We start from the raw sequence: 27,636 nt of genomic DNA on the forward strand, positions 1-27,636 counted from the left end.
ACATGCAGCAGCATTTCAGTGTGATGGCCTGAAAAAGGAGGGAATAATTGAAGTCATCATTTTGAGAAAGCAGGGTGAATGGGGGTCAGTTTGGGTACACAGCCCAGGCAGCTGCAGCCTGACCTACAGCTGCCACATAGCCTCCTGTTCACAAGTGCCATTTGAAGTTAGTGCAAATCCACCAAAACATTTCCTCTCCACAATACAGATACGTATGTGTGGTGTATATAAGGTTGTGTCCATGCCTGCAATTACACAAAGGGCTGTATTCTTGGGGGAGAAATCAGAGGAGATGAAGTTTCTGTGGATTACTGCATGTATTAATTCCAGTTATTCAGAGCGACCACAGTAAGGAGAGGTTGGCTTTACTTTGCAATGAGACAGGGAGACCTTGCAGGCTAATGAAGCAAAAAGGCAGCACTCAGCATCTATTACTGATGCCATTAGGAGTCAGTTGGGGCTCTCTGCTCCCTTGGTAGCACCACATTTCTGTTTGCAGAGCCAGGGGAGAGGCTGCATCACCTGGGGGACTCCTGCCCCCCTCCTGTGGGGTCAGAGCTGCTGTCAGCCAGGTTTCCTGGCCGCCTGTCATGGGCACAGCCCCCCGGGAGATGCTCTCCAGCCACAGAGACACATAGCATTTGTGCTTTTGCCCGCATGGCTGAATCTGTCTCTTCTTGTACGAGGTGCTGGTATCCCTGTCTCTCCTGCTGTAGCTTCACGGTCAATTTAAGCTGATGTAAGCATGAGGTGCAGTCGGGAGAGCGAGTCCCATTGCCCAGGCTTCAAATGCTGCCCCTATGTGAAAGCATGGCCTTGGCATCAGACGTAAGACTTAAATACTCTCCTGAGAAAGCAGAGGTGCAGCTGGGCCAAGTTTCACATTTACATCCAGCTGTAATAGTACTTAAAACATGGAAGAGAGCAGTGTAACAAAAAGCAATTTAAAAAACAAGAATAATGTATTGAATTAAAGAAGTAATGAATTACTTCTTTAAAAAGGCAATGTGCACCATTGCCAGCTGATGGCCTTTTACCCACAGGTGTCTGGAGGACTTGAAGCATCCAGCAGTTGCATTAGGGAGCAAGTCCAGCATAGAAGCCATGCAAGTACTGGCACTGATTAGATGAAGAAGCACATTTCTAGAGCTTTAAAGGTTTAAAATGTGCCTCCAATAGGCCTTATAGATTCAAATCCCAGAGCATGAATGAAATCAATCCAGATCCATTGATCTGACACCAGCTGCAGCTTGTGGAGCCCTGGAAATGATCAGTGAGTACAAGCTCCTACCTGAGCTGCTGGTACTTCTGTTTAAGCCTCAAAAGTAAATAACATTGAGCAGAGACCAATCATTAAGACTTCGGGCTATGCTGGAAACATTTCTGCAAGTACCACAAGGTGTCAGGCATGCCATCAACAAGAAAAATAAAAGGTTCGTGATGTTCCAAGTGATTATAACAGGTTTCAGGAGGCAAAGGAGAGGAAGATACTGAAGTTAACAGATGTGGAGAAAGAGACTGTCAAACAGGGCAGAAGATTCAGAGGGAGTTCAAAAAAGGGGAACAAAAGCCAGAGGGAGGTGTGGAAGATGAGACCTTCAGGGAAAGACCAAGGAAGGCGAGCAAGTCTGCTCCATCTAAATAAAGTACACCCAAGGGAGACATCACCTGCACATGCACAGAGGGGATGTGTAGAGCACCCGGCAGTCAATTTTTAAACAATGGGCCTGATCTTTTAGTGAAATAGTAAGAGGGAATGAGGACAGAATACATACTTGATTTATCATCCCATCTTTTTTAGTAGCAGTAATGCAACTGTATTTTCTTCCCTGAACTTCTCTCAGACAGCTGCTCTGCCTGAATCATAAAACTGGGGCAGCAGCTTCACAGCTGAGTCTCTCCTGTGATGGGAGAGGTTTTAGAAAGCTGGTGGCCTCCTCACCAGGCAGCTCTTCTATTTGAGGCAGGTGCTTCTGTTCCCGCGGCTTGAGGGCTTACTGAGCCCTGCTTGAAATGGCCATGAGATCAAGGTGGAGGGTTATTCTTAAGACAATAAAGAGCAAGCAAAGAATTTTTACAGGACAGTATTTCACTGAAAAGCAACACGACCATGTTTCAGTTCCCTGGAGCCAGGGATTTCTTTGTCCCTTAGGCAGCAGTTTTCTGTAGTCCCTTGTAAAAGCCAGTTCTGAACTTGCCTCAGTATTACCATTGAGCTCTGCTTTGTTTAAGGTAGGACCGACCAAATCCAAGGACTAATCCAAATGTTGACTGTTTTGGCTGTTTCCTATTCTGACACAGTGAGCAAATACCTTCTTTCGTTTTGACTTGCAGTTAATTCCTTTTTCTGTTTCTCCCCAAAACCTTTCTTGCCCCAGCAACCTACCCATGTTCCCCTGCAGCCTCTCCTACTGCCTTCCCCAGCTGCCTCAGGAGGACAGCAAACCCACACATCAAAGGGCAAAAAAAGTGAAACCACACCAGAAAACAGTGGAAAAATATCCAAAATAGTCACAAAATCAGAATCAAGCTTGGAACAAGCTGACACCTACTTGTAAGCTTTTCTGAACAAATAGTTTCAAGCAAAAGAATTCAAGCTGAGTACCTCTGATCAGGAACAGGGATGCTAAATAAATAGTTGTACTCCTCCTTTCTCCAAAGGAAGGAGGTCCCAGTCCCTGAAACACACACTGAAGTTCATCCAAACTCCTCCTTTTAGGAGTAACATGAGGCTGTGACAGAGATTGCAAAAAATATCTGAAATCCCAGCACAAAAAAAAATAAGTTTTGGGGGATTTCCATCATTAGAGATCTGTGTGGTTAAACCCTCCCAGGATGCTAACAGCACCTTGAGAATAACAGAGGGCTTCAGATTAACAAGTCTCTGTTCACGTCAGGGAATAACAAGTAATGGAGTTAAACAAAGTCTCTCTTTCTGCTGAGTAAATGCTGTAACACCTAGCTTTACCGGGCAGCCAGCTCTGTCCAACGACGTACAAACAGGGCAGGTCACATTTCTTCTGACAGCCTCCAGCTCCTTGCACAGGCATTGCACTGGTGGTAGAGGGACCCTCTCTCCTCCCTGCACCATGTGCACAGGGATCAAAGGAGCTGCCCCTGCTCCTGCACCTCTAAATAAGTAGGGCCCTCGCTGTAATTGGTGCCACCTGAGGGTGCTGGCCACAAGCCAGTGAGCTGCACCCAGCCATGCACCAACCCAGGTACTTGGGGGGTGTGGGTCTCTTGCAGTGACTTGTCTCCCTCTGAAGGACAGCTCACACGATGTGAATGCATCACAGCAGCCGATACCACTGGTGAGCGGGACCCTTTACAAATGCAGATGAAGGCACTTATGCAGGGTTAGAATTAGCTCTGTGCTCTCCATCTATTTGCAGCGCTGCAATGGCGTAGGAATAAATTGCTGCTCACACTGAGTGCTGGCCTCTGAGCAGAGCCGTACAGCGCTGCAGCCGTAAAGCTCTGGGCTGCCAGCTCTCCTGGGATGCACCCTGCAGCTCGAACAGAGCAGCAGGGAGAGGAGCAGAAAGTAAGACCTGGGGCTTTCTCTGCTGGGGATCGGGGCAGCTCCTTATTTCACAGGGTATTACAGACACCTGCAGGTCAGAGACCGAGGTAATTTCCTGCGATCTCAGATCCTGTGAGCAGAGGGCAGGTAAGTGCTTTCCAGGCATAGACCTCAAAGGTGGTAAGTGTGGAGTAAAATTAAAACCTATGCAGGTATTTAGCTAATAACATCTGAAATTCTCCATGCAGGAGAGAGAATGGCTACAGGCTGCAACAAAACATGTATTTTTTTTCTCCTTTTCCTGTTTCCTTGTTACTTCTCCAGATTTTTCCACCATGTTTGGAAAGAAGAAGAAAAGGCTGGAGATTTCTGGGCCCTCTAACTTCGAGCATCGGGTTCACACGGGCTTTGACCACCGGGAGCAGAAGTTCACAGGACTACCTCAGCAGTGGCACAGCTTGCTGGCGGACACGGCCAACAGGCCCAAGCCTATGGTGGACCCCTCATGCATCACTCCCATCCAGCTCGCGCCTATGAAGGTATTGTGCAAAGTCTTTTTTTCTCATCTCCTTTGTATTTCCTAGCCTGTCTTTAATTGCATGTAGCCTCAATGAAGCCATACTGCTTCGAAGTTGAAGTGGGGCTTGGTCTCAGCCCCAAAGTGCCTCCGTGTGCTCTCAGAAGGTACCCGCTGCAGGGTGGGGGCTATTGTTGGGAGCCTGTTATCCCAATTTCTGGATGCAACTATGTCTTAGTGAAAGATTATCTGATTACTCTGCTCTAACCACTCAAGTATACTTACTCTGCCCACATTGCTAGAAATAGAAAGGAAGTGAGAAGGAGGTGACGTGTCGGGCTTGGCCACCAAGCACCAACAGACAGAAAGTATTTATCTGCATCACCCCGAGCAGCTGTCCCGGCAGGGCCGGGGAGTGTGCAAGTACAGAGAGAGCTGCAAATCCAAATATTTAATTACTAGAGCTGCAAGGAAAAATTATATTTATAAAACTTGTACAACTGTCCCATGAGAGTGTATATCATGGGTCTAACTTGGGCCATTCCTTTGTGTTCCTGGGCTGCAGAAGAAAAAGCCCCAAGTCCCAGTGGAGGCCCCAAATGTTGCTCCTCTGCAGCTTAAAGCTCCTTGATAATTAATTTAAGAAAGGTGCTTTAGGCAAAGGCGATTTGGAGCAAGGGAGAGAGGGAAAAGTACATGTAAGTTAAAAAAATGAAATTGCTTGTTCAGCCCAGCAAGGAGCTCAGGGAGAGATCTCATCGCCACCCACTGCTGCCTGTGGGTTTATGCAGGTGGTGGAGCAAAGCTTTTTCTGGGTGGTAAAATGAGGGGAAACAGCCCCAGGTTGTGGCTCATGGGATTCGGCCCGGACAGGTGAGGAGAAGCCTTGGTTCAGAGGGTAGGGCAGCACTGGGCAGGCACCAGTGCAGCTCTGGGATCCCCATCCTTAGAGGTTCAAGATACAGATGGGCAAACGTGCCCTCACTTAGCAGTTTTGATGAGAATTGCACATCCTACCTCCCAGTAGATGACACCTGTATGGTGGCAGAACATATACCCTTCACTGTCACGCAGCTGAAAGATAAATTTAGGATTTCATCTTTGTGTGGATTTTTCTGCGGCAAGCGAAAATCGGATAATCCTGGGAGCGCAGACTCTATATTTATATTTCATAAGTGCTCTTTGCTAAATTTGCATTTACTGCCTGCTCCTGAAGGACACTCATCACTTGCTGATCAGGATTTCTGGGTGCTGCTACGGGACAAGGGGGATAAAAGCAAAGTCTTGGATTTTTTGCTGTGATAAAATATCTTGCTATATAATAGAGGCCCTGAATAATGTGGGAAAAAAAGCAGGCAAACCTTTGCCAGCTAGGGCAGAGGAGCAAGCTTGTTTCACAGTCCTTTTAAACACCAAAATATCTCTGGGTATTTTGACACGAATGCATAAAGATGTTTTAAAATGAACAAATCCATTTCTTATCTTACAGTAGTGCCATCTCTTTTCTGTAGTTCTGGAGCTGTAAATCCATAAGTTTAAAATGTTTTAAAATGTATTAGCTCCTCAACAGCTTACAGGCAATGTGGATCCAGGTCTAGGCCTGCAAACAGACATCTGCATAGTTTTATTTGTGCGCAAAGCCCTGGTGATGCAATACACACTGCGGGCTGGGAAGGTTCAAGCCCTGAATGAGTATCTGCAGCACTTCAAAGTGGAGAAAATCACTGGCAGTCGTTTCCAAGAAATTGTCTGGTTTGCTTTTCTGTCTGTTTTTCAGAGGACTACGTATGTCTATATACAGGGGGCCTTTACGTATGTGTGTGTATCAGGAGTCCTTGGGCCAGGTGGACCTTGGGTGACCAGGGTCCATCCTGCATCCACATGTCCCACAACACCTTCCCATGGCACATTTCCTGGGGCCGGGCTGTCTGTAACCCAGTCTCTGTCTCAGCACTCGCTGTGGGGCTGGGCACAAACATGCCCATCTGCAGAGGGACCCACAGGAGGGGCTGTAGCAGAGGGAAGATGGGATTTTTCATTTAATGCAAGAATACTGAAAGAAATCATGTTACTGTATATTAAGAATTACGCCTTACTTTGACGTAGCTTACGGAGAGAAACTTTGAACATATTTCATGTTGCTAAAGTAGTTCAGCATGAACATTTAATGAAGATTTTTTTTGTGTGTGTGCAACATGCACTAGCACCTTTATTTCTGTTAAAAAGTGATTTAGGCACCAAGGATTTCATGACTTTGGTGAGAACTGAAGATCTGCAATGCCTTTGCAATTTGGGAAGTTGGGAGCCAAAGGCTCCAAGGTCATAATATTGTTTACTGGTTTTCTTCTGTCCATACAGCAGTTGATATAGTTTAATTAGCACCTTGTAAATGCACTGAGGTGTAGCAGCAGATTGATACTTGGGCACGTCCTGAGTCCTGGGGTTACGTCGGGCTGAGGCACTTGGCCAGAGTCGGTCGAGCAGTGGTTGCAGGTGACGTGGCACCTCGGTAGCTTTGCTCTTCTGCATTTATTTATTTCTTCTCTTTTCAATTACTTCTGTATTGACTACACACACAGAGCGAGGCAGAGGCATTGCTGCTAATAGGTATGCCTTCACAGCTGCGTGGCAGCGCACATTATAGGGGTAGAGTTGAAGAGAATGTTTGCTGGGTTTTGAGACAGAGTTGGGTTTGTTTGCTTTGGGCTTCACGCAAAGCCAAAGCAGAGGAAGGGAAAGACTTTTCTTGGCTTCTGTGGGTTTTGCTGTCTTCCCCATTTGCCCTGTTTGCTTGTTTCTCAATCTGCCAAGCAGATAGGACGTGATGGCCTGTAGTGTATCCCTTCGGGTAAAAGTAAATGATAAATATTCTCAGTGCCCCACCTATACTGAAAGCAGCAGCGCTGAAGAAGCGGCAGCACCCCAGGCTCCCAAATCTCCTGGGAGACCCCCTCCACCCAGGGGCTTGTTCCACAGATCTGCGTGGGCTGGGATAAAGGCTTGTGGTCCTGTCGCACATGGCTGGCACTGGCTTATCGTGGTAATGTCAGAGCTTGAATCCAGCCTTGAGCTGGCTGTACAAATTCATTCATTCCCAGTACAAGCAGAAACAATAATAGGATTCCCCTCCTCAGCGCGGGTGACCCAGATACAAGCAAAGCGCTGTGTGTTTGAGATGCTAGCGAGGATCGGTAAAACGCGGCACAAGATTTCATGCAAAACAGAAAGCTACAACGATCATGATAGATTTGGGGCGTGGAGAGAGGGGGGTTTGATAAAAGGCTGGTTCTTCACTGAAAACATCTCTGTGTGAAAAATGTGAACTCTTTGTGTCTTCCTGTACTTAAAATAGACCTCGTGAACTACCAGGACCCTTATGTGGGGGCTTCTTGTCAAAAGAGCCTAGCATTGGTTTCATGGACATGCTCCATTACAATGCTTGAACGTCCATGGCCATCAGCGGGAGCAGGACAGCACTGAGGACTTGTTAAAATTAAAATCCCTCCTCATTTTTCCCAGTGCAGCAAACAGCCAAGCTGTGAGTTACTGGAGGAGAAGATGCCACTTGTTCCTGAGATGCATGGTAACTGTGTCATTCACCTGTGGCAGCTCGTTTACCTGCTGCTGGGCTTCACAGGTCAGAGAATTTTGGATGGGGCAGGCTGCAGGGTCACTGACTTTCCTCTCCTTCATCCTCATGTTTCAGTGGTGTAATCCGCATGGTTTGTGTTGTCTGTAGTTTTAGTTTTCCTCACTGCTGCCTGTCAAAATTGACCTGGATACTGGTGAATTAACTGTAATCTTTAAAACCTTTTTAAGTTTCTACTACTACGTGTCAGCCTCTGTTTTACACAGAGAAAAAATAAGCAGAAAATGAGATATTTTCTGTGGCTCTTTTAATAGCCACAATTTTTCTCTCTCCTTCATAGCTATGTGTTTTTATTTATTCCCCCCATGATACCCCTGTGGATGGGACAGTTTGAAGCTCTTGCTTGAAGATGGTTGGCTCCCATCCACCAGGAAACCTCAGATCCACAGCACTGCTCTTGCCAGCACAGGACCCAAAGGGCTGCTGACATCTCGTGGGCCTTCCTTGTAACTGCATCGTGCTAATTTGTGCTTAAGAACTCCGGGTTCCAATTGCACACTTCTCAGTCACATATTGGGCCTGGCGTGGGCTCCTCTGGGAGGAGATAAGGTGAAGGGGACATCTCCAAAACGGGGAAAGAGCTAACACCTTGCAGCACAGGAAATTTGGGGTGGAAAGAAAATGTTTTGCCAGCAGGCACTGTGGGACAGAGAGACTCAACCCTTGCAGAGGGCAAACTTTGATGGACGATGCCTTGAGCCACCTGACCAGGCTTCGATGCTGTCTGTGCTCTGAGCTGAAGGTGGGACTGGATGGCCTGCAGAGGTCCCTGCCAGCCTTTCTAGCCAGTTCCCTTGCAGCTTTCCTTGCTCATCTTCATCTACAAGTAATTACGGTCAGATTTGCAATTGTCCTGTAAGGCAGTCCCACTTTCAATCTATTTTGATGACTAAACAGGAATGCTTTTGATGCTACATGGTGCCAGAAGAAATTATTGCAGCATATTTAAGTAGATGCTCTTTCTTTCAAAAGGATAATGCTCCTCTCTTGAGGGCTGTTCGATTTCCCACATTTCTAAGTGACAATGCTACTTCTGTACCTCCCTGTACAGATGTAATACAAATATGCCACCTAGTGTCCAAGAACCTGTCTTACTGTGATGTTGACTTGGTATGAGAAGAGCCAAGTCACTGATTTTGTGTAATCTTGGAGGAAGTCTGTCTCTGTACAAATAAAAATCAGCCACAGTATGAATAAATGGGAGAAATTCACAGCTTTTTTTTTATAACATATATCACTAGGTTAATATGTTTTCATACGTACTACACTGTACAGCAGAAACTTTTGTTTTTATTTCTGATTGTTTGATTTCAGAAAACTGTAGGTTTTTGCATAAATCCTTTAGAAGAATATTGCTGCTTCATGCAAAGTTTAGTTCAAGAGAAAGAATGCCTGAATAAAAGAAGAGGAATATTTTTTTTCCAGATGAGTCGTTCATTTTATGGAAAATGCAGTTTCAATGTAAAGAGTTTCAGCTGGAAGAAGACACATCTTAGAGATGAGAAACTGTCTTTCATTTATTTCTGTGAAAATATTTGAATACTGTGGTTTCAAAGACTGAAGCAGACCTTAAGTCTTCTCCATCCCCATACCCACATGCATTCAGTGGCGTTAAGATGTCTTCATCTCTGTCAAAAATACACTAGCCAATGCACAGACTTTTTTTACTACAGAGTCACACTGGCAACCCACAGCCATACTAGAATTAGGGAGGCTCTTCTTTTCCACAACACTTTCAACTGATGTATTCTCAGTTATTCTTCATAGTTTTGAGTTTCTAGCTTTCTGAACAGTGAAGTTCCCAATCAGATTTGCAGCAGCAGCTTGTTTGTTTTCATACCACTGCATTTTTCCAGAACCTCCTTCGGATGAGAAGAAACCATCAGACTCGTTATCATTTCAGTTTGGCTGAAACATAAAATGTTCCTCAGTTTTTAATGAACCAGAAAACGAACTGTTCACATAATTTTTCTGACCGAGATACTTGTCCCTCATAACAAATGCCTAGTTTCAGCCACGTGTGTTTGAAGGGTCTGTTTGCAGCTGAGTTGTAGACACCAGCATCAGGGTTCATAAGCAGGACCTGGCCATCCTAGAGAAACACTGAGGTTGCTAGTATGAAAAACTCTGCCACCATTCAGAGTAAATATTTTAAGTGGCAAAAAATAGTTTTTTCACATTCCATCTTCTTATTTGTGTCTTTGAAATATGCTCAGATGACTCCTAGATTTTGCTGGCAGAAATGTGGTTTTCAGATGTGGTCCCTGTAGCTAATGCAGGCAGTGCAAGGGTAGGGGGCGATGCTTTGGTCCTCATTAGACCACGTAGACATATTTAACACTGCACAGAGACTGTAAGTGGATGATTTTGCCTCTCTGCCTTGGAGGGGTGATGGTCAGTTACCTGCTGATCACATCCCTTGTTTGAAAGGTCCCCAACAGCCCCAAAGGAGCTTGAATTGGTCTCCTCGCATGAGAAAGGATTTACTGGTCCCATAGCAGTGATAGACAACAATATGGTTTACAGCATTCTGTGCTTAATGAGTTAACAACTTGAGTTAACAACTTGAGTTAACAACTCAACAAGTGAGTTGTTTTTTTTTTCCAATAAAATTCATAAAATAATATTTTTAAATGCTGTTTACATCAGCATTGTGATTTTAAGTAATACTAGTGTTGGAGAAATCTTGCAAGGGCAACAGTGTTCAGGCTTGAGTTATACTGATAAGAGTTTACCTGGGTGAGCAGGACTTTGCAGTATGCTAAATGAAGATTGAAAGTAAATCTGGAGGTCACAGTCTACATCTGCTGAGGCTTTAGAGCCTGCTTCAGTGCTCAAGAAACACAGTAACCTGTGGCAAACTCTCAGTATTAGCATTTCAGAAATTGAATCTGGTCTCCCCTGGGGGTACCAGTCTGGGAATGCTCTGCAGGTAGCGCTGGGTAACCTGAAAAGAGGCAGGAATTAGATCCTGAGCAAGGACAGTAATCACATTCATTTTTTAACGTGGAAATTAGTCCCTGAAGACAACTTTTAGGAGACTGTTCCAGTACCTCCTCTTGCTTGCCTGCCCTGAGAAGGGAGCCGTGCTCCCAGCGTACCTCCTGGAGCCGGAGGGCTCTGCCTCCGTCACTCACTGCTCACGTGGCTGCTGTTTTCTTTCAGTTCATTCAGCCACGCTTTTGGCCTCCAAAACTTTGTGTGCACTGACCCACAAGATCTCTGGGGACAGAAGCGGGGCTCAGGCCTAGGAAGGGTCAGGCAGGTAAAGGGGTGCTTTGGGGTGGCTGCTGTGCTGGCAGGGTCCTTCCGGCTGCTGTACCACACCGATCCCCCAGAGCAAGGTGCAAAAGAATAAACGGTAACGTGTAAACAGTGTTTTCCCCAGTGAACACGTGGAAAGGATGAATGTGTTTTACCAAGCATCAGTGAAATAGTCCAGCAAGCCCCTGCTCAACTCAGCCAAGAGAGCTGATGGAGTAAATACCCCATGGGATTTCTTTGGACTGGCTGAACCTCTCGTGGTGCTGCTGACATGGCTTAGATGTAGAGTTGTGGTGACACGAAGATGTCACTCTTCTCTTGGTGTCCATCAGTGGGAAACACTAGGTGGCAGCAAGGAATCTCTGGAAATTGGCCTCCCTTCATGTCAGCGAGCTCAGACAGAAGCAGTGAGAAATCTGCTCGGGCATCTGATGGCGTTTGTTCAAGGCATGTGTTGTGTCCTGTGTTGTAACAGGCTGTGGAAGGGATTTCCGTACCAAATTGCCAGGCACCACTTGCAGTTCACATCGGCCCTAGCACAGGGTTTGCTACTTCAGTTTCTGTGTAAGCGTGCCATGACAGTAATCACACAGTAACTACACATTCTGCACATCTGTGTTCCTAGATCTATTGATAAATTTATTTTGGTTCATCGTAGTCCAGAGCAGAAACCATGCTGGTCAAACTCCCACTAAATATATTCTAAGGAGTATCCTCAGGAGTAGGAGGATCAGGAGACAGATAATGTTGCCAAGCAGCTCGCTTACCTGTGAAGCCAAAGCTGCAAGTGTAAATGTGTTTTTATCTATCTCCTGCTCCGCAGTGATTAGATTTGGGCTTTGTGGCTCTCTAGGAATTTGAAGCTGCTCTGCTGCTCTTTCTGTCTTGTCTTCCCCGTCAGGCTGGACCCAGTTACGGCCGACAAGCTCTGTTATTAGGGGAGAGGAACACTGACTTACCCACAGAGACCTTTACACACCTTTTCTGCTCAAGTGTCACTGCCACAGGATGAGCTTTGCAGGCTAGAAAAAGTAAAGCATTTCAGATACAGATCTTTGGGGAGAGAAAAGTGAACAAAAGAGATGTATTTAGGGTGAGGTCTTGTACTTTTTAATTGCAAAGATCAGATCCAGCAGGCTCTAATTAGCTCTCAGGAACACACAGTTAAAAGAATAGCAAGAGATTATGAATTTTAGTGAATTTTACAGTTTTGTAGTCTGAACAAAACAGTAATTGCTATCTGTGTCCTAATTTGCATTTAATAATTCCCAGAGCACAGTACAAACTTCCAGAGAAGATGCCTCCATGTGCAGTAGCACTTTTTAGTAGCAGGATATATAGGCACAGAAACCTGGTAAGAACACGGCGGCTTCTACGAACCATCCTGGGAAGAAGCTTAGGGGCAGGAGGCTGCCTCTCTCCCATCCCGCAGCCCTTTTCCGGTGCTGTATGGTGGGTTGTACTGTGTTAGCTATGTGCAGGGACATGGGGCACACCACCTGGCTCTCCTTCCTGGCTTTTCCTGCCGGCCAGAGTGCTGCAGGACGGGGAGGGAGCAGCAGGTGAACTCACTGAGCATAGCAGGGCCGATCTGCCGCAGGGGACAGAGCACGCAGGCCGGCACATCAAGTAGAATCAAATCAAGATTCCCTGAGCAATGTTTCAGCAGCTCCTTGCAAATGAGACTGTGGGGTTGTCCTGGGCATCGTCCCTGCACCTTCCGCTGCTGCGGACAATCCGCTGAAATCTCTTGGTTTGTTTCCGTGGAGAAGGTGTTTGGTTTGCACTTCTCATTAACAAGAGTGAATAAATAAAACATCAGCTCAGGAAGCTCTTGGAGTCTTGCCTCTCACTTGCTTTGTAAATTTGACCTAACGCAGGTGCAGAAGAACACTGTGCTGCATAACTGTGGTTTCCAGGTAAAAGTCATGCCATGAGGGCTAGTCCCACTTGGGGCATTCCTACTGCTACACTTCCCATTTAGTAATAGCCGTCCCTGGGAAGGGAAACGAGTATTTCCTTGGAAATAAAAACTCTGCACTTTGCTATGTGCTTGAAATTATTACGTGTTTTTATTTTGCTAATGCAAATTCCTACTTAAATCAAAGAGTGAGGTTTCAGGAGAAGATGAAGGAGGCCATGGTACTCAGAGGCATCAATCAGGTTAAAAAACCACACTTTATGTGTGTGGGGCCAGGAATGCCCAATTTCCATGAAGTACTTTGAAACTTCCTCACCCTTTTAAAGCCATGGGACAGAGACTTTTTACAGATGGCTGCACAGCACCGGGTGCAGGGCAATTTCCCACACCCGCCCCGTGCCTTGGTGGCTCCTTCCCCACCAGTGTGGCCAGTAGGTAGACTAGAAATAGAAAGGTAGTTAAAATTGCTTCTTAGAAATTGTCAGGCTGTCAAAATCCTCACTTTGTGCTTTAATGTGTGCATCTGACGAGATACCAAAAAAAAATGAAGAAAATGGGAATCTACCAAAGGAAGTTGGCTCGGACTCGGAACAGAGCAAGAAGTGAGGAGGGGTCAGGATTGCTGCCCCGCACCTCGTCTCCTGCCCCCTGCACCTGCAGCCTGGCTGAGGCATGGGAGCTGTGGCACACAGAGCATCCTTCCCATGTCTCGTCTGTAGCTCTTCAGTAATCCAGGCACAAATCAGTTTGCAAGTCCGGATTTTTGAGGTACTAGTTAGAGGCACTGGAGCTTCATTGCTTTCTATTGACTGCCCTTAATTGTGTCATTTCTCCTTGGACAGAAACCTATTCAGGGAATGCACAGCTCTGCGTGAGGCAAACTTTGGTCCTGGTTCATGTCACGACCTTCTAGCATTTGTCTATCTTAGTGTAACAAGACAAAAGTAGAGCTGTGTTTCTTGGAGGGCAGGGTTTCTCTAACCTAGAACATCGCCCTTTTCCTGCCATAATGCTCCCAGATTTGCTCTGAGTTTCACAGCCTCTAGCTGCCTCTGAAGTCAGCCCGAGTGGGAAGCTGTGGGATGCCAGACCACAACTACAGCTTGGGAAATCTTACTCAATTAGACTTACACCTTCCTCTGAAAAAAATAATAATAACTGGCACAGATGCCCTGGCAGATGACGTGGCTTTGAAGGAGGGAGAACTAAAATACCAAGTCCTGCTGGTGCTCATCAGTCGGGCTGGCCAGAGGCTTTCCAAGTGAGCAGTCTTTTTCTTTTCCTGCTAGAAACCATTGATTTGACAAAGTAGGAAAGTTTTACACCGATTAAAAGATTTTATCCAAAACACGATCAAAAATCTACAGTCTTTGATATGGCTTTTTGGCTTCGTAGATCCACTGCGTACAGTATCAGGCTGAAATGATTTCCATCAGCTTTAGGAAAATGCAATGCTCTTAAGAGGGCACTTGAAATTCCTACAGTTAATGTTTCTGAGGAATTTCATCTTCTGGGATGTGTTGTTTTTTCATTCTGTGTTGGGATAAAAGAAAATTTTGAATCCTCAGAAGAAGTCATATGAAATAGAAATTCTGAGATTTTCAGAATCTGAAATTTCTCCTCTCCCTGTGAACCACTTATGAGATATACAAGTAATAGATACACTAAGTTTATCACTCAAACTAAAACCTTAAAATCACGTTTCACTCTCATTTCTTCTATGTCTGATGGATCTTTGTACCCGTATTAGATAGAAAATCTCACATACTTGATGTGTTATAAGTAGACCCAAGTAGTTATTTTTGATGTTCAGTATTCTTTAATAACAATCCAAATGACATATAATGACCGTGTTTGTATATTCTTTAAAAAAAAAAAAAAAGGAAAACTTACTAGAACATAGATATTTCAGTGGAATTTTAAAACTAAATGTTTTGTTAAAGTTGCCATATTTTAACATGTCAAACGAATTACCAGTGAATGTGATTATAATGAAATGTTGCTCCTGTTGTTATGGCAACTAACTTTTAAAACCGCTGTGAAGGCTGACAAATTGCACAGCGTGGTTTTGGTTAGGCATTTCTATAGTTTTCCATCATTTTACTTTTGAAGATTTTCAAACAGCTGGCACGAGTGGTGTTGTTGAGATCATTATACTTGTCTCAAACCTTTAGCTATACCTTTATTTTGATCCACTGAGTAATGTATATTTTCCAGGCTGAATAAATTTCACTTCTACGTTATCAACCCTTCCAATAATTAGCGTGTGGCCGTGCCAACATTTTCCCAGCATCGTACCTCTCCCATGCTGTTGGCAGCAGCAGGGTAATGGAGGTGATGGTGTTGCATGTACGCAGTGTGTTGTAACAAGCTCAGCTCGCTACTGTGCAGTCTTTGTTGGGCAGCAGCAAAAAAATTTCGGCGATGCCAGTGCTTACTTAGGAACATGACTGTGGTGTCCGTGGGATTGTCTTGTGGGTCCCAGCGTGGCTGGGGTCCCAGCCCGTTCAAGCCAGCCCCTGTTGGGAAGCTCCCGCACAACGCGCTGCTGAGCTGGTGGGTGACCAGCAAAGGCTGCTTTTTCATAGTGGTGGCATTGAGTCAGCTCTGGAAACCAGCACGTCAAGGACATGGCACCTGCCCTCACAGCTAGTGAAGTGTTGCCTGTCTCGTGTCACCAGGAGGGAAGACCAGCCGGTGAGGTGGCACCACCAGCAGGTTGTGACGGTGTGGAGAGGTCCATGGGCTCCAGCTCTACAGGCTGACTGTTTTAAAGCTGTCTTGCTGCCATGATCCCACACTGTGGGACTTGGACAAGCGGATGTGGGGTGGCTGAAAAGCCTGGGGCCCTTCAGAGCAGAGAGGGCAGGGCTGTGAGCAGGGCTCGCACAATCCTGAATGCGGTGGGTAAGGTGAAGGGTGAACCACCACCCGCCTCATCCTGCTGCAGTGGGAGTACACAGTCGGGAGGAAAGGGGCTTCAGGCAGACACGGCAGTGCTGTACTGGTGTGTAGTGAAATTCAGCAGTGTGTTGCCACAGGGGGCTGCAGCGTCAAGCAGTATCAGCAGGTCCAAAACAGGGTTAGAGCGATTCCAGGGTCAGGGCACGGCTCGTGTGCTTAGGCACGGACCTGCAAGGGGCCAGTGACACAGTCTCATGCTCCCTGTTTTCTCAAGTGACTCTGTGGTGTAAATCGCATGTATGGGCCAGGGAGCAGAGGCCTGAGCTGAGCTCTAGCCACTGGAGCTATAGTTTTGCAGTTACCAGAGAGGATCAAGTTAGACTAGAGGCAGCAAATCCCAGCCATGTGAAAGCTGTATCACTTCTGCTCTGCATCCAGTGCAGGTGTTGTCTGCAAAACTCCCCCGGGAGGAATCATTGGGATACAAGAAATGAGTAGTGTTTTGTTTTGTTTTGTTTTTCTTATTATTTTCTTTTTTGTACAGAGGGTGAGAATATATAGCATTGGGAAGGAATTAATAACAGAAATTATATAAATTTTGAGGCTTCCGGGTGTAAACCAACCTTTAAATTGCAGGCTTCAGGAAGAAGCATCCTGCCATACTTCCCTGTCTCTTATGTATTCTTGTGCCGAACTCTGAGTAATAGCTGCTTTATGGACAGGCTGTAGATCAAGACTGGAACAGATCCCGTAGGACAGTCCTGGAGGGTGCAGAGTGATGAACGACGTCTCTTCCCATCCAGCACTGCTTCTAGCCACACACCTGATGAGTTTCGCTGGCAAAAGGCGTCTTCCCAGGGTAACGCTGTGCAGCACAGGCACGCTAAAATTCATTCTTAGTTTAGTGGGTTTCATTACCATGGGGAAGCGAGGTGTTCGGTTAGTGCACATGGGTGCTGCTGGCTGTATCTGCTTGTTGCCTGTCGAGGTCAGGAGACAGCTGCCCAAATGCAGCACTGGTGTTTCACTTGCACAGCTCGTGGCATCACTGCTTCTGACTTGGGATGAAGTTTGGCGGTCCTACAGCCAGCAGTTGGCTTATGGCACCGAGCCACGTCTCAGGATCCAAAGCAGCAAATATACCCAATAGTCTCCTTCACAGTACAACATAGTTCTGTGGCTACAGGAGGCTCCTGCAGTGGTGGTGAGAGCAGCTGACAGCAAAAGGGAGAGCCTTGGGGCAGCCTCTGGTGAGGGGGGGTCTGCCAGATGCATGGAGAGGTCATGCAAAGCTGAGGCCACCATGCCAGGACGTCGCGGACAAGACATCAGTTTCCTAACCCTTGTCCTTTTGTCACCCCTCAAGACGGCAGCTCAGGGTCCAAATTTAGCTGTCCACTTCGTGTCAGCAGCTGGCAAAAGGAGGTTTTTGCTGCATGCTCACAACTGTCTCCAGGAGTTAGGAGGGTCTCCAGCTGTTGTGAGCTCTGCCAAGGCTGTTGCTCAGTCTGAGCTCTCACAAGTGCAGATCAAAGGCAGACCCTTGACACTTGCACCCTTGGCTGCAGCTATAAAGCTGTTACTTCCCAGGAAAGATGGAGTTTTCTGTCTGACATGATGAGGGGATTGGTTTTCTCCCCAAGGTAGTGCTGTTCACATTTGCTTATGCCAAGGAGTAAAATGTGGTATCATGAACACAACTTCAAATACTTCAAAGGCTTGTGAAGTTGCAAGAATTTATATTCTTGCAACACAAGAAGATAAATTACCAACGCTTCCATCACATACATTACTTTTACCAGCTGTGCAATGTGCCTCTTTCCTTTAGCAAAAATTGATTTTCAGATATGCATAGGATGTGCTTTTATTTTACATACAATGAAAATGAGGGGATAAGCTAGCTAGAAGCAAAACCAGAATTTAGATTGGCTCTTTATAAGGTGACATTTCCTAAAACAACTTTCCTTCTCCCACCCTGTGCGTTACAGAGATTTTAAATCCTTGTCGACTTCTGAAACCACAGCTCCTGAAGGACAAAGGCTGATATATTCTTAGCAACTGTGTGAAGTATAGTAGTTTTAAAGACAATAAATGCAAGGTCATATTAGGGCAAAACAGTTAATTACCCACTTCATTATTGTCAAGGTTAATACAGTATTTGAGCGCAGAAGCTGTTTTTCATCTGCTCTTGGAAACGAGGCAAGGCAGCGGTTCTTGCAGACAGATCCATTATGGCTTATCACTGCAGGACAGAGCGCTACGGCAACGCCGTGAAGGATGTCTGCTGTCACCAGCACCCAGAGCAAACGCCAAACCTGTCCGGAGAGCACTGGAAAAGAACTGAGAGCTGCAGCCTCACAGTACCGGCTTTAATTCACAGAGATTGCGTCCCATTGATTTTAGTGGGTGACGGTAATGGCAGCATAAAACTCACCAGCACTCCTTTGTCTGGTGTAGCATTGATCCACCCCAATTGCACAACGCCTTGAAAATGTCTTTTAATGACCATGGGGTATTGACTGTAACGGATCCCATCTTCCCAGGGTGGAACCCAGCTAAAGCTGCGCCTGCTGTAGGATTTGATTTCTGTTTGTCATGCATGCCTGGGCACTGTACAGGTTTCCATTACATGATCTCGGTAGTCACAAACAAAGACCTCATAAATCTCAGTGGATCAACCTTTGCACACGATGCCTTGCTTTTAACCATCTAATTACCTGCCACAGCTTCAAAAATTTTCCAAGTTTAAAAATCTGAAGAACAGTGAGGGGTAAAAAGAACAAAAAAAAAAACACAAAACAACCATTTTCTATCTAAATTGAGATGAGGAAAAATGAGTTCCCTGTTGATGTGGAAACACGCGCTGTCTCTTTCAGTTTATAAAGCCTTTAAAATTGCAAAAACTAGTCACCAGTTCCTAAGGTATTAATACCAGGAAAATCTATGTTTACATCCCTTTTGATAGAGCCTGCTTTTTCTGTTAGGTTTTCTTTCAAGCTTTTTGTTTTGCTTTTCAGGCTAGAGCTCGAATTTTACATCTTCTGTAATTTCTGCTGTTGTGTTTCCGTCCCAGGAGCTTTTCCCCCTGCTCACTAGTGCAGCACAGAGCCTGGCAGAGCAGTGATGATACTCCCAAGTCCCTAAGGGAGCAATGTCAGCAATTTGGGCTGTCCCTTGTCCTTCCACTGAAGTCACACCTTCAAACCTGGGTACTTCTGGCTAACATTAGGCTTTCAGGTTTGGAAATTTAGGCCATAATTATGGCAGTTTGTCAATCTCTGGCTTGTTTCTTCAGAGGAAAGCTGCAGGGTGCTGTGAGCCCCCAGAACACCTTCTCTGGAGCAAATGACTTCAGGAGGGTTAACAAGGCCCAGTGTAAGTGTCGTTCTGTAGAAACAGCTCCTTTGCCTTTATTTCCAATTTTTGATGCTCTGTGAGCTTTCTTACAGAGTAATTACCTTTATTACTCTTATAGAATAATACCTGCCTTGGGATTTTAATTTGTTTTTTAGGCCTAGTAAATTGTGAAGAATTAACTCTGCCCACCAGGGAGGCACCGTGTATCACATCTGTGTATAAACATCCTAACTTCTACTCAGAAAAACACTGGACAATATAGAGTACTTCGCAGGGTCTCTGTGAAACATGTCTGTAATTATCTGCTCTATGGACACAATAGTTCTTTTGATAACAATAGCGTTAGGTGTTTTCTTAATAAAAAATAAAAAAAATCAAGCTTGAATAGGCTGTCTGATTTAGCAATAGGGGAATCTCATCATGATGTATTTCCTTTCATATAAGGGAAGTGCTAAATTTAAAAACAAGCTAAAGCAAATAAACATATTGAAGATGATGATGTTGGTGACAATAATAATAATGTAGTGAAGATAATAATAATAATAATAATAATAGCAATAGTAATAATAGAGCACTGACTGTTCTGTAGAAAACATCCATCACTTTAAGATCATGCTTCCTTTCTTATTTTTCAACAAATGACTTTTACATCCTAGTTTACAGTAATAACGTCAGTGGTGCGTTTTTAACACCAGCAGTGTCTGTGCTTCACTGGGGTGGTTGCAGATTTCAGGCAGAACTGCCGAGGCATTTTGATCTAGATTTGCAGCATTCTTCAGGGGCAGGTACGTTTTATCCTCTGTTTGCACCGAAGGACTGTGCTTATACAATGAAGCAGTGCCAAGGATTATCATCAGACACTGAAATTAAATACTCTGTGCTATTCAGCTGCTTGAGCCCCTCACCTGGGCCAGGTAGCATCCTCCTAAACCAGTCCTGGGCACAGTCAGCACCAGGCAGAGACTTTTCCCCAAGCCACTGATGTTGCTTCAGAGACTGAGAGCGTTCAGCATCACGGACCCAGGCCAGTGCCCGCAAACCAGGTCAGCCATGGGGATTGGTCCCACCACCTCTAATTTCCTAGTAGAGAGGAGCCCGAAGCAAATAGAAACTTCAGCTGTCATTCTGGGAAGTCATTGTTCTCCAGTGGCTGTTCTCAAAGCGCTGGGAGAAAACAAGGGGTTTTAAATCTTCATCTCCTTAACTTCACCAGTCAGGATTAGGTAGCACTGAGGTCACAGCGATAGCAAAGACTTCTTCATAGACTGGAGATTTTGTGGCAGATGCTCTTTTTGGAAAACCAAAATTCCTACAAGACTATTTCACTATTACTAAAAAAAAACAAACAAAAAATAAATAAACACTTCTTTTTTTGTATCTTACCAAAGTGGAGGCTCCCATTTGCAGCAAATCCCTAAACTGCAGGGTTTTGTCATCAATGAATTCCCTAACACCTAAACCTTCAACTTCGTTCTTCTAAAATTCCTTCTGACATGGGCTCAGATAGCTGTTTGTGATTCTTCCAGCCCCCACATCCCATACACATCTGTATTTTTAAAAACTGCTTCAGCAGAGCATCTGTTTGGAGGAGCGGAGGGAAAACTCCCCTTTCCAATAACCGCAGGGGCTGTTCTGCTCCCAGGGGCTCCCTCTGGCTCCAAGGTCCTTTTGTGCAGGCACAATGCAGGTTGCTCTGGGAAAGCTCTCCTTTCTGAAGGCTAGTCCCATGGAGATCATTACATTGGCATTTTTACTCCTTGGCATGGATTTACACCGGGGAAGCAAGGTGGCAGTTGGGTATTTCAATCTTGTTTTCAATTATAAGCATTTCATTGTTGAGTGTGCTGTTTTATTACGTGATAATTAAATATGAATGATCGCACATTCATCCTGCCAAAGCGGCTGTAGCCTGACAAAACCAATTCCTCTTGTCTCACTGAATGACTTCAGAGGTGAAAGGAGTGATCTATTTGCTGCTCCTGATTTTTTCTGTCCTATTGTTTCAGTATCGCTAGCTTCAAAATAGCAAACCAGGCAAGTAATTACGGGCATAAATCAGAGGAGGGATCAATGGGAGGTCAGCACTGCTTTGCTCATAGCCTGGCTTTTCTCAGCTGTCTTTTTCTGAACAACAGAAGTATATTGCTGTTATGTATGTATGTATGTAGAAGTATGTATGCTGTTAATTTCGTGGAGATGGCAAAGCAGGGCTTAAAGAGGGGTGGGGAAGAAAGGCAGACACCACAAAAGACAAAATTTGCCCCGTCACATCTTCTGATTGCATTGCGAACCTCTCCTGGGTAGAAAATGAGCGAAGAGTAGGATGCTGCTCAAAGAGGGAGGTATTGCTAGTCCCGCACATGCCCTTTTTGAAGGACCATTCATGCTCCCCTGCCTCTGCTGGGGATAGTCAGGGCTCTAAAAAACAAGTCACTGCTGTAGTGGTAAGTCAGCTGGCTGAAACACAAAGCCTTCCATGTAAGCTAAATGCAGTGTGATTAAAAGGTATGACTCGGACTGTGTTTGCCTTTCTCGCCATCAATGCAGCCACCTCTCCAGAGGAGCTCACTGTGAGCTGTGACCCGATTAAAGCAATTACCACCTTGGTTTTTACAGCAGAGCCCTTCCCCACGGCCTCCCATCCCTGTCCCTGGTCATCACATGTCATCAGCCTGCTTTGCATGGAAACATTTCCTTTTAGACCCCGGTCCTGCACAGCCCTCTTTCACAGACGTTTCTTTGTTTTATCCCTTCGGTGCTGCTCCCCCAGCTTTGGGTCAGGTTTTACAGGGATGTATTTCTGCTAACGCTGTCTCTGCCAGTGTCGCAGTGCAGGAAGGGCAGTGGCCAGGCTGGGCACCATGGCACGGGCAGCATGGGCAGGCTGCAGCTCACGGAGGGACATCTCCTGGGGATGAACGGCCACAGGGACTTTGCTTAAAAACTAGGCGAGTTAAGGAAGGTACAACCTTCAGTACTTAGCTAAAGCGAATCAGAAAAGCAAATTTGTTTTCACTAGAACCACACTGATTTATGGCCCCGGCCATTAATCTGTACATCTTATTCTTGCAGAGTGTTTATAAACATGACGCAGTGCTCAATGGGAGTCAGCTGCTGAAAAATGGATGCAATCGCTTGTTACAGTCTTCAGATGGTACTAGCTAAAAATAGTTGGGCTTTCTTGAGGGACAGCTGTAACCAAGCACTGCTTGCTTCCCATCCCAACAGCTGCTTCAGTCCAGGTTGAGAAGTGCTGGGCAGGGGGCAGTTTGCAGTATCAGGACACAACCAGGGCTACCACCTCATGGCATCCATCATGTGGATGTCCCAAAGCCATGCTCATGCACAGGGATTTACCATGTGTATTGTGAATAGGTAAGTATTATTTTTCCATCCTCCCCACGTCTCTAATGCGAAGTCAATGAAGAAGCAATCCCTGGTGGTAATTCTGGCACACAGGAACGTACTGTTGTGTTAAAAAAAAAAAAAAAAAAAAAAAAAGACCTGTTCATTATGCAACTTTCCACTCCAGCAGTTTGCTAAATATGTAGAAGTTAACACTGAATGAGATTTTTTAGCTTATCCATACTCGGCAAATCAGACTCTGCCTTCTAGCTTGCCTTGATGCAGACAACTGAATAACAGCAAATTTAGTCACAGCAACTTTTTAAAACACAAGTAGTGCTTTTAAATGTCTCTGCTATTCAGTGCTGAACACCCACCTCTTAAATTGAGCTTTTTAGTAGTGTCTTGGGCTTGTATGCTGAATCTCAGCTTGTGGTGGCCACTGAATTTGACCCTTTTGTTTCTTCATTTCTGCATGTCCTGTTGTAAGTATTTTCTGGCAATGGTTTATTGTGAAGTATGTGACTGAAGAATGTGACACATCACTACGTGTATTTCTGGGTGAATCACAGACTTATTTTCTGTTGTTTTGTTGGTCAGATACTAAATGAAAGTCATTTAATCAAAGTAATTTTTTTATTCCCAGACTATCGTTAGAGGAAATAAGCCCCGAAAGGATACTTCAATCAACGGCCTGCTGGAAGAGTTCGACAACATCTCCGTGACACGATCCAACTCCCTGCGGAAGGAAAGCCCTCCCACCCACCACCAGGGCAATGCCAACCATGTGCCGAGGCACCAGGAGGAGAACGGTTACATCACGTATTCCCAGTACTCCAGCGAGTCAGACACGACAACAGACTATGGCATGGAAAAGTACAGAGACAAGACTCTATACGGGGAAGAGTTTGACAGGTACTACAAAGGGGGCTATGCCGCCAAGCAGAACGGGCACATGATGAAGGTGACTTCCAGGGACATCTATTATTCAGAAGTGACGCCCCTGAAGTCAGACCTCTCCAGGTTCCTCCCAGATTACCAGGCACAAGTGGAGGCAAAGCCCAAACCGCTCGAATATGGAGGCCTAAAGCTGGAGTACCAGAGGATTCCCAGTGGATCCTCGCTGGACTACAGAGACCCCTTTCCTTACGCCCTGTCCCGAGCGTCAGTGCAGAGCGAGTGCCCCAAGGAGAGGCTGGAGTACAGCGACAGCGACTGGGGACACAGCCCAGGCAAGGACGACTACGACAAGAGACCAAAGTCGTCCTACGTGGACCCGGCGAGCCCTCAGCCAGCGATGAGGCAGAGGTCCAGGTCGGGCTCTGGTCTGCAAGAGCCAGCCATGCCCTATGGGGCAAGCGCGTTTAAAGCACACCAGCAAGGACACTCCTACAGCTCCTACACCTACCCCCGCTTGTCCGAAACTGCAGCAGGCATCCCCAAGGTAACGTTAAGGGCCCTGGTGATGGTGCTACCAGGACAGGGAAATTCCAAAACAGGAATGCAAAAAATTGGGCATGTGCAGAATATTAAGGGCACAAAGTACCAAATGCGGCTGGTGGCATCCCCAGGAGCTATGCAGCCATGAGATGGTTGTGGTGGGTGTGAAAACCCACCCACTTTTCTTGGGTATCTGAAAACAGACATCATGGACCAGTGGTTTAAGATACTGCTCTTCCAAAGTTACTCAAAGAGCAGTTTAGAAGTGCCTAACTTTCATGGGTTTTACCTGGGATTTCCAAAAGCCCCAAGTTCTGTGGCAGTTCTTGTTGCACCAGGAGTTCATGTGCCAATGCAGATCTTGGCAGGAGCTGAAAAAACAGTCTGGTTTGAGAATCAGATTCTTTTTGCATTTGAACCGTTACTGCTGACATCTCTGTGCTGCTTAGAAAAGCGTTGCTGCTCTGTTGGGGAAGCGCAGCCACAAGCCCAGCATGTGTGTGAGGCAGAGGAGCTGCCTGCAGCTCACCCAGCAGTGCCAGCCCACACAGCCACAAGGCTGTAACGCTCTGTGTGCATTACAGGGTTTGTTAACACTCTGCTGCTAATGAGGGCAGGGGCTTACCCCTCTCTGCTTCATTTTTTAAGCAGTGAAATAAAATTACAGTCTCTTCTCTCACCCAACACAGCTGTAGTTAACAACAATTAAAAAAGAAACAGGCTCAGGATGCAAAAGAGCAGCTCAGATGTGATACCTACCAGCAGCTCTTCTATAGATGCTGTGGCCTGCTCAGCCTCCTCTGAGTCACACGAGGAATATCATCCATGAGGCCACCTCGCCATACTTCCCGTAGCTCGCTGGTTTGTCCAGCTGAGGGAATAGCTCTCGCTCACCCATCAGGCACATCGCTCCGATGATGACCCGCTCGGTTATTAGATGGAAAAGCCTTACTAGATGACGGATGCCTTATTAGATGACATCCAATATTCTGCAAGAGGGGGTTTTCCTTCAGTGTAGATTGCGCTGAGCATTACCGGGTTCCCTTAGCAACAGGCACCAAGATGAGAGCACATTTCCCAGGGCTGGAATGGCCCTGGTGTGCCGGGACATGCCAGATGTGCTGAGGTTGGCAGTCGTCAAGCGCCACCATCCCTTCTGCTGTTCAGTGGTGATGTGAACAGCACATTTTCGTACGAGCTGTGAGCGCTGAGAACCTGGTCCTGGGCAGCTTCAGCCCCAGAAGTCGTCCCGTAGCCTGATACCAGAGGCGTGCACTTAGCCTTTGTCTACTTTGTAATGCCGAGGTGCAGAGTTCTCATCAGTGCCCTGTGGTAAAATGAAACAACACTTTTTTTTTTTTTTTTTTTTTTTTTTAAATATGGATTGCATTAAAGCACAAATTTGGGCTTTTGAGTTTGAGGGTAAATTATGGGGGGAGCAGAAAAGTGACCACATCTCCTCCTGTGCCTTTTCTGAGCTTGGGCTATGGTGAGAGGGCTGCGTGTGTGCAGTTACCTGTGTGCAGGAGTGAGGTGTTAAAGTACGAGTTCTGGAAGTTGTGAGGAAAGCCTGAGATGGGCTATCTGCCATTTCCTTCCTTTAAAGCAATCATTCTGTCAGAGTTCAGAAAGAAGAAGGACAAATCCACCGATAATTCAAAGATTCTCTTGTGCCTGCTGCTGCCAGTTCTACAGCATTCAGGAGGGCTGAAGGCTGAGATATATTTTACAGGGCTCTGAGCACTCCAGACAGCTTGAAAAATACCCCATTAAAATGCAGTAACAACTTTTATAAAAAAAAGATGCCTCCATGCAAGATTCATTGTGAGCTGTTTCCCCCTTAGAGCATCAAAAACACTCCTACGGGCTCGGTACGTTGAAACTCGATGATTCACTGCTAAATGCAGCAGTTCCAGTCCCCAAACGCATCCACAGCTCCTGGGAGCGAACAACAGTTCCGTGCCTTGGCTGATTGTTGAGGAGGCTTCTTTTCAAGGGGGCATTAGTAAGATAATGATTCATTAAATGGGTTTACTAAATGAGAATCGGGGCTTGGATCAGATATTGTACAAATGAGATTGGCTTTAAAGAATATTTAAAAGGGGAAAAAATGTAAGCTCTGAAAAAGTCTGCAGGCACAAATGTATGGCTTCAAATTGCATTTACCAAAAGTTTTGGCGTGTAAATGAAGAGCAGACATAGTTCAGTGTTAGGTGCAGGTGATAGAAGGAGGATAAATCAAACAAGTGCCCTGATCCCTCAGGTTTCGGATGTCTTTCATCAGGAGGCTTCAGCAGCGCTGGGCTGGGCGCAGCCGTGCGGTGGGAACACAGGCGTACGAAGCTGAAGGCTCAGATTCGTTTCCCTCGCTGATCTCCCCCCCTGTCCCTCGCCACTTTCCTGTCCCCGCAGAATCGCTCCTGTATCATTTGGGTGCCGCTGGTGCCTGTGCTGGTGTTAACCCCGTCCCTTTTTGTTCGAGGGAGTCACCTCAGTGCTGCCACACAATCCCAAACCCATCCCACCAAGTCTACGTACTGCACGAAGGTCTCCTCCTATTTCTGGGCAGTCTGTAGTGCAAGTTTTTCCTTTACCCTCCTCTTCAACCCAGGCCCTTTTGAACTGCAGCCTGTTATTTTGAAGCTCCTTTGCCATCACTTTTTTGCAGTGGTTCCCCGTGACCCTTTCCTGTCCTTCCTGCCAGGGGCCGTGGTTCCTGCTCTCCCCGTCTTTGCCCCATAGTGCTGCACCAGGGCAGAGGTCTCGCTCTCACCTGGCCGCAGCTCAGCACTGCTGTTTCCCTGCTGTATTTTGCAGGCACTATGCACCAGCAGGAAGTTTACAGCCCAGTGAAGGCAGAACCAGGCCTTTACCATCAGGAGCCCTCTCCTTTTTTCCCTATTTTTCCATTCATGTGCCAGGAGCTTTCCACAGACACTGCCATGAATGGAACAGGGAGTTTCTGAGATTTTCACTGGCAAAGCTCTGGAGAGTAACCTTGTCCCTTGCAATCTCCGTGTTATTTACAGCCCGTCCCTTCCACACCTTTTATTTCAGCAAACTGAAACCTAATCCAACTGAAATGTATTTTACATTTCCTGAGAGGCGACCCCACCTCACCAGGGGCTGCCTGCCCCTGAGGAAGGTGCCGGCTCTGGCTGGAGGGCTGTGGTTGCCATCACCGCCGCAGTCCGTCTCGCCAGCATTTGTGCTTTCGGCGACTGCAGATCACCCGGTGACAGTCGAGGGTAACATATTTGCCCAAGCAGACCATGCTACGGGGCAAGATATCCCGTATGAACACGGGGGTGTTCCCAGAACATGCACAACAGGATGGGTACTGCTGTCATCAGCCTGGGAACTACAGTGAGTTTGCACACGGCGTTGTTTCCACCTTTAGCAGCAAAAATTGTCTGCTGAAGGGCTCTGGGTGGTGCTGCGAGGCAGCCAAGTGACCCATGCAGAGCAGCAGGGCACTGCGGAGCTGTGATGGATGGCGTGTCACAGCCTCATCTGCCCCCTTGACCTGATGGTGTAGGAGAGCAGGGCTGCTTTTTTCCTCTCCTTTGTAGTATTTAAAGGCTTTCCTTTCAGTAGGTAATTGCATTCAGTAGCAGAAGTGGAATTATGAGTGGAATAAGTGTGTTCAATTTTGCCATGATGTGAAGGACTGCATGTGGATACAGCCTGGGAGGAGAGATGGGGCTGATTTG

The 27,636-nt window shown here is 46.2% G+C and overlaps 1 protein-coding gene across 6 annotated transcripts in view; it reads left to right on the forward strand.

Moving 5' to 3' along the window:
- Positions 1 to 27,636, forward strand: part of PAK5 (p21 (RAC1) activated kinase 5) — an 88,112-nt gene that overhangs the window by 44,410 nt on the left and 16,066 nt on the right. For all 6 annotated transcript variants that reach the window (XM_050709981.1, XM_035553061.2, XM_050709980.1 and 3 more), the window contains 2 exons: positions 3,851 to 4,065; positions 23,130 to 23,927. In XM_050709981.1, coding sequence (XP_050565938.1) covers positions 3,862 to 4,065; positions 23,130 to 23,927 — 1,002 coding nt within the window. In that variant the 5' untranslated portion in view covers positions 3,851 to 3,861. The remainder of the gene's footprint in view (positions 1 to 3,850; positions 4,066 to 23,129; positions 23,928 to 27,636) is intronic.

The sequence above is a fragment of the Cygnus atratus genome, chromosome 3 (genome assembly GCF_013377495.2).
Source record: "Cygnus atratus isolate AKBS03 ecotype Queensland, Australia chromosome 3, CAtr_DNAZoo_HiC_assembly, whole genome shotgun sequence".
Taxonomy (NCBI): domain Eukaryota; kingdom Metazoa; phylum Chordata; class Aves; order Anseriformes; family Anatidae; genus Cygnus; species Cygnus atratus.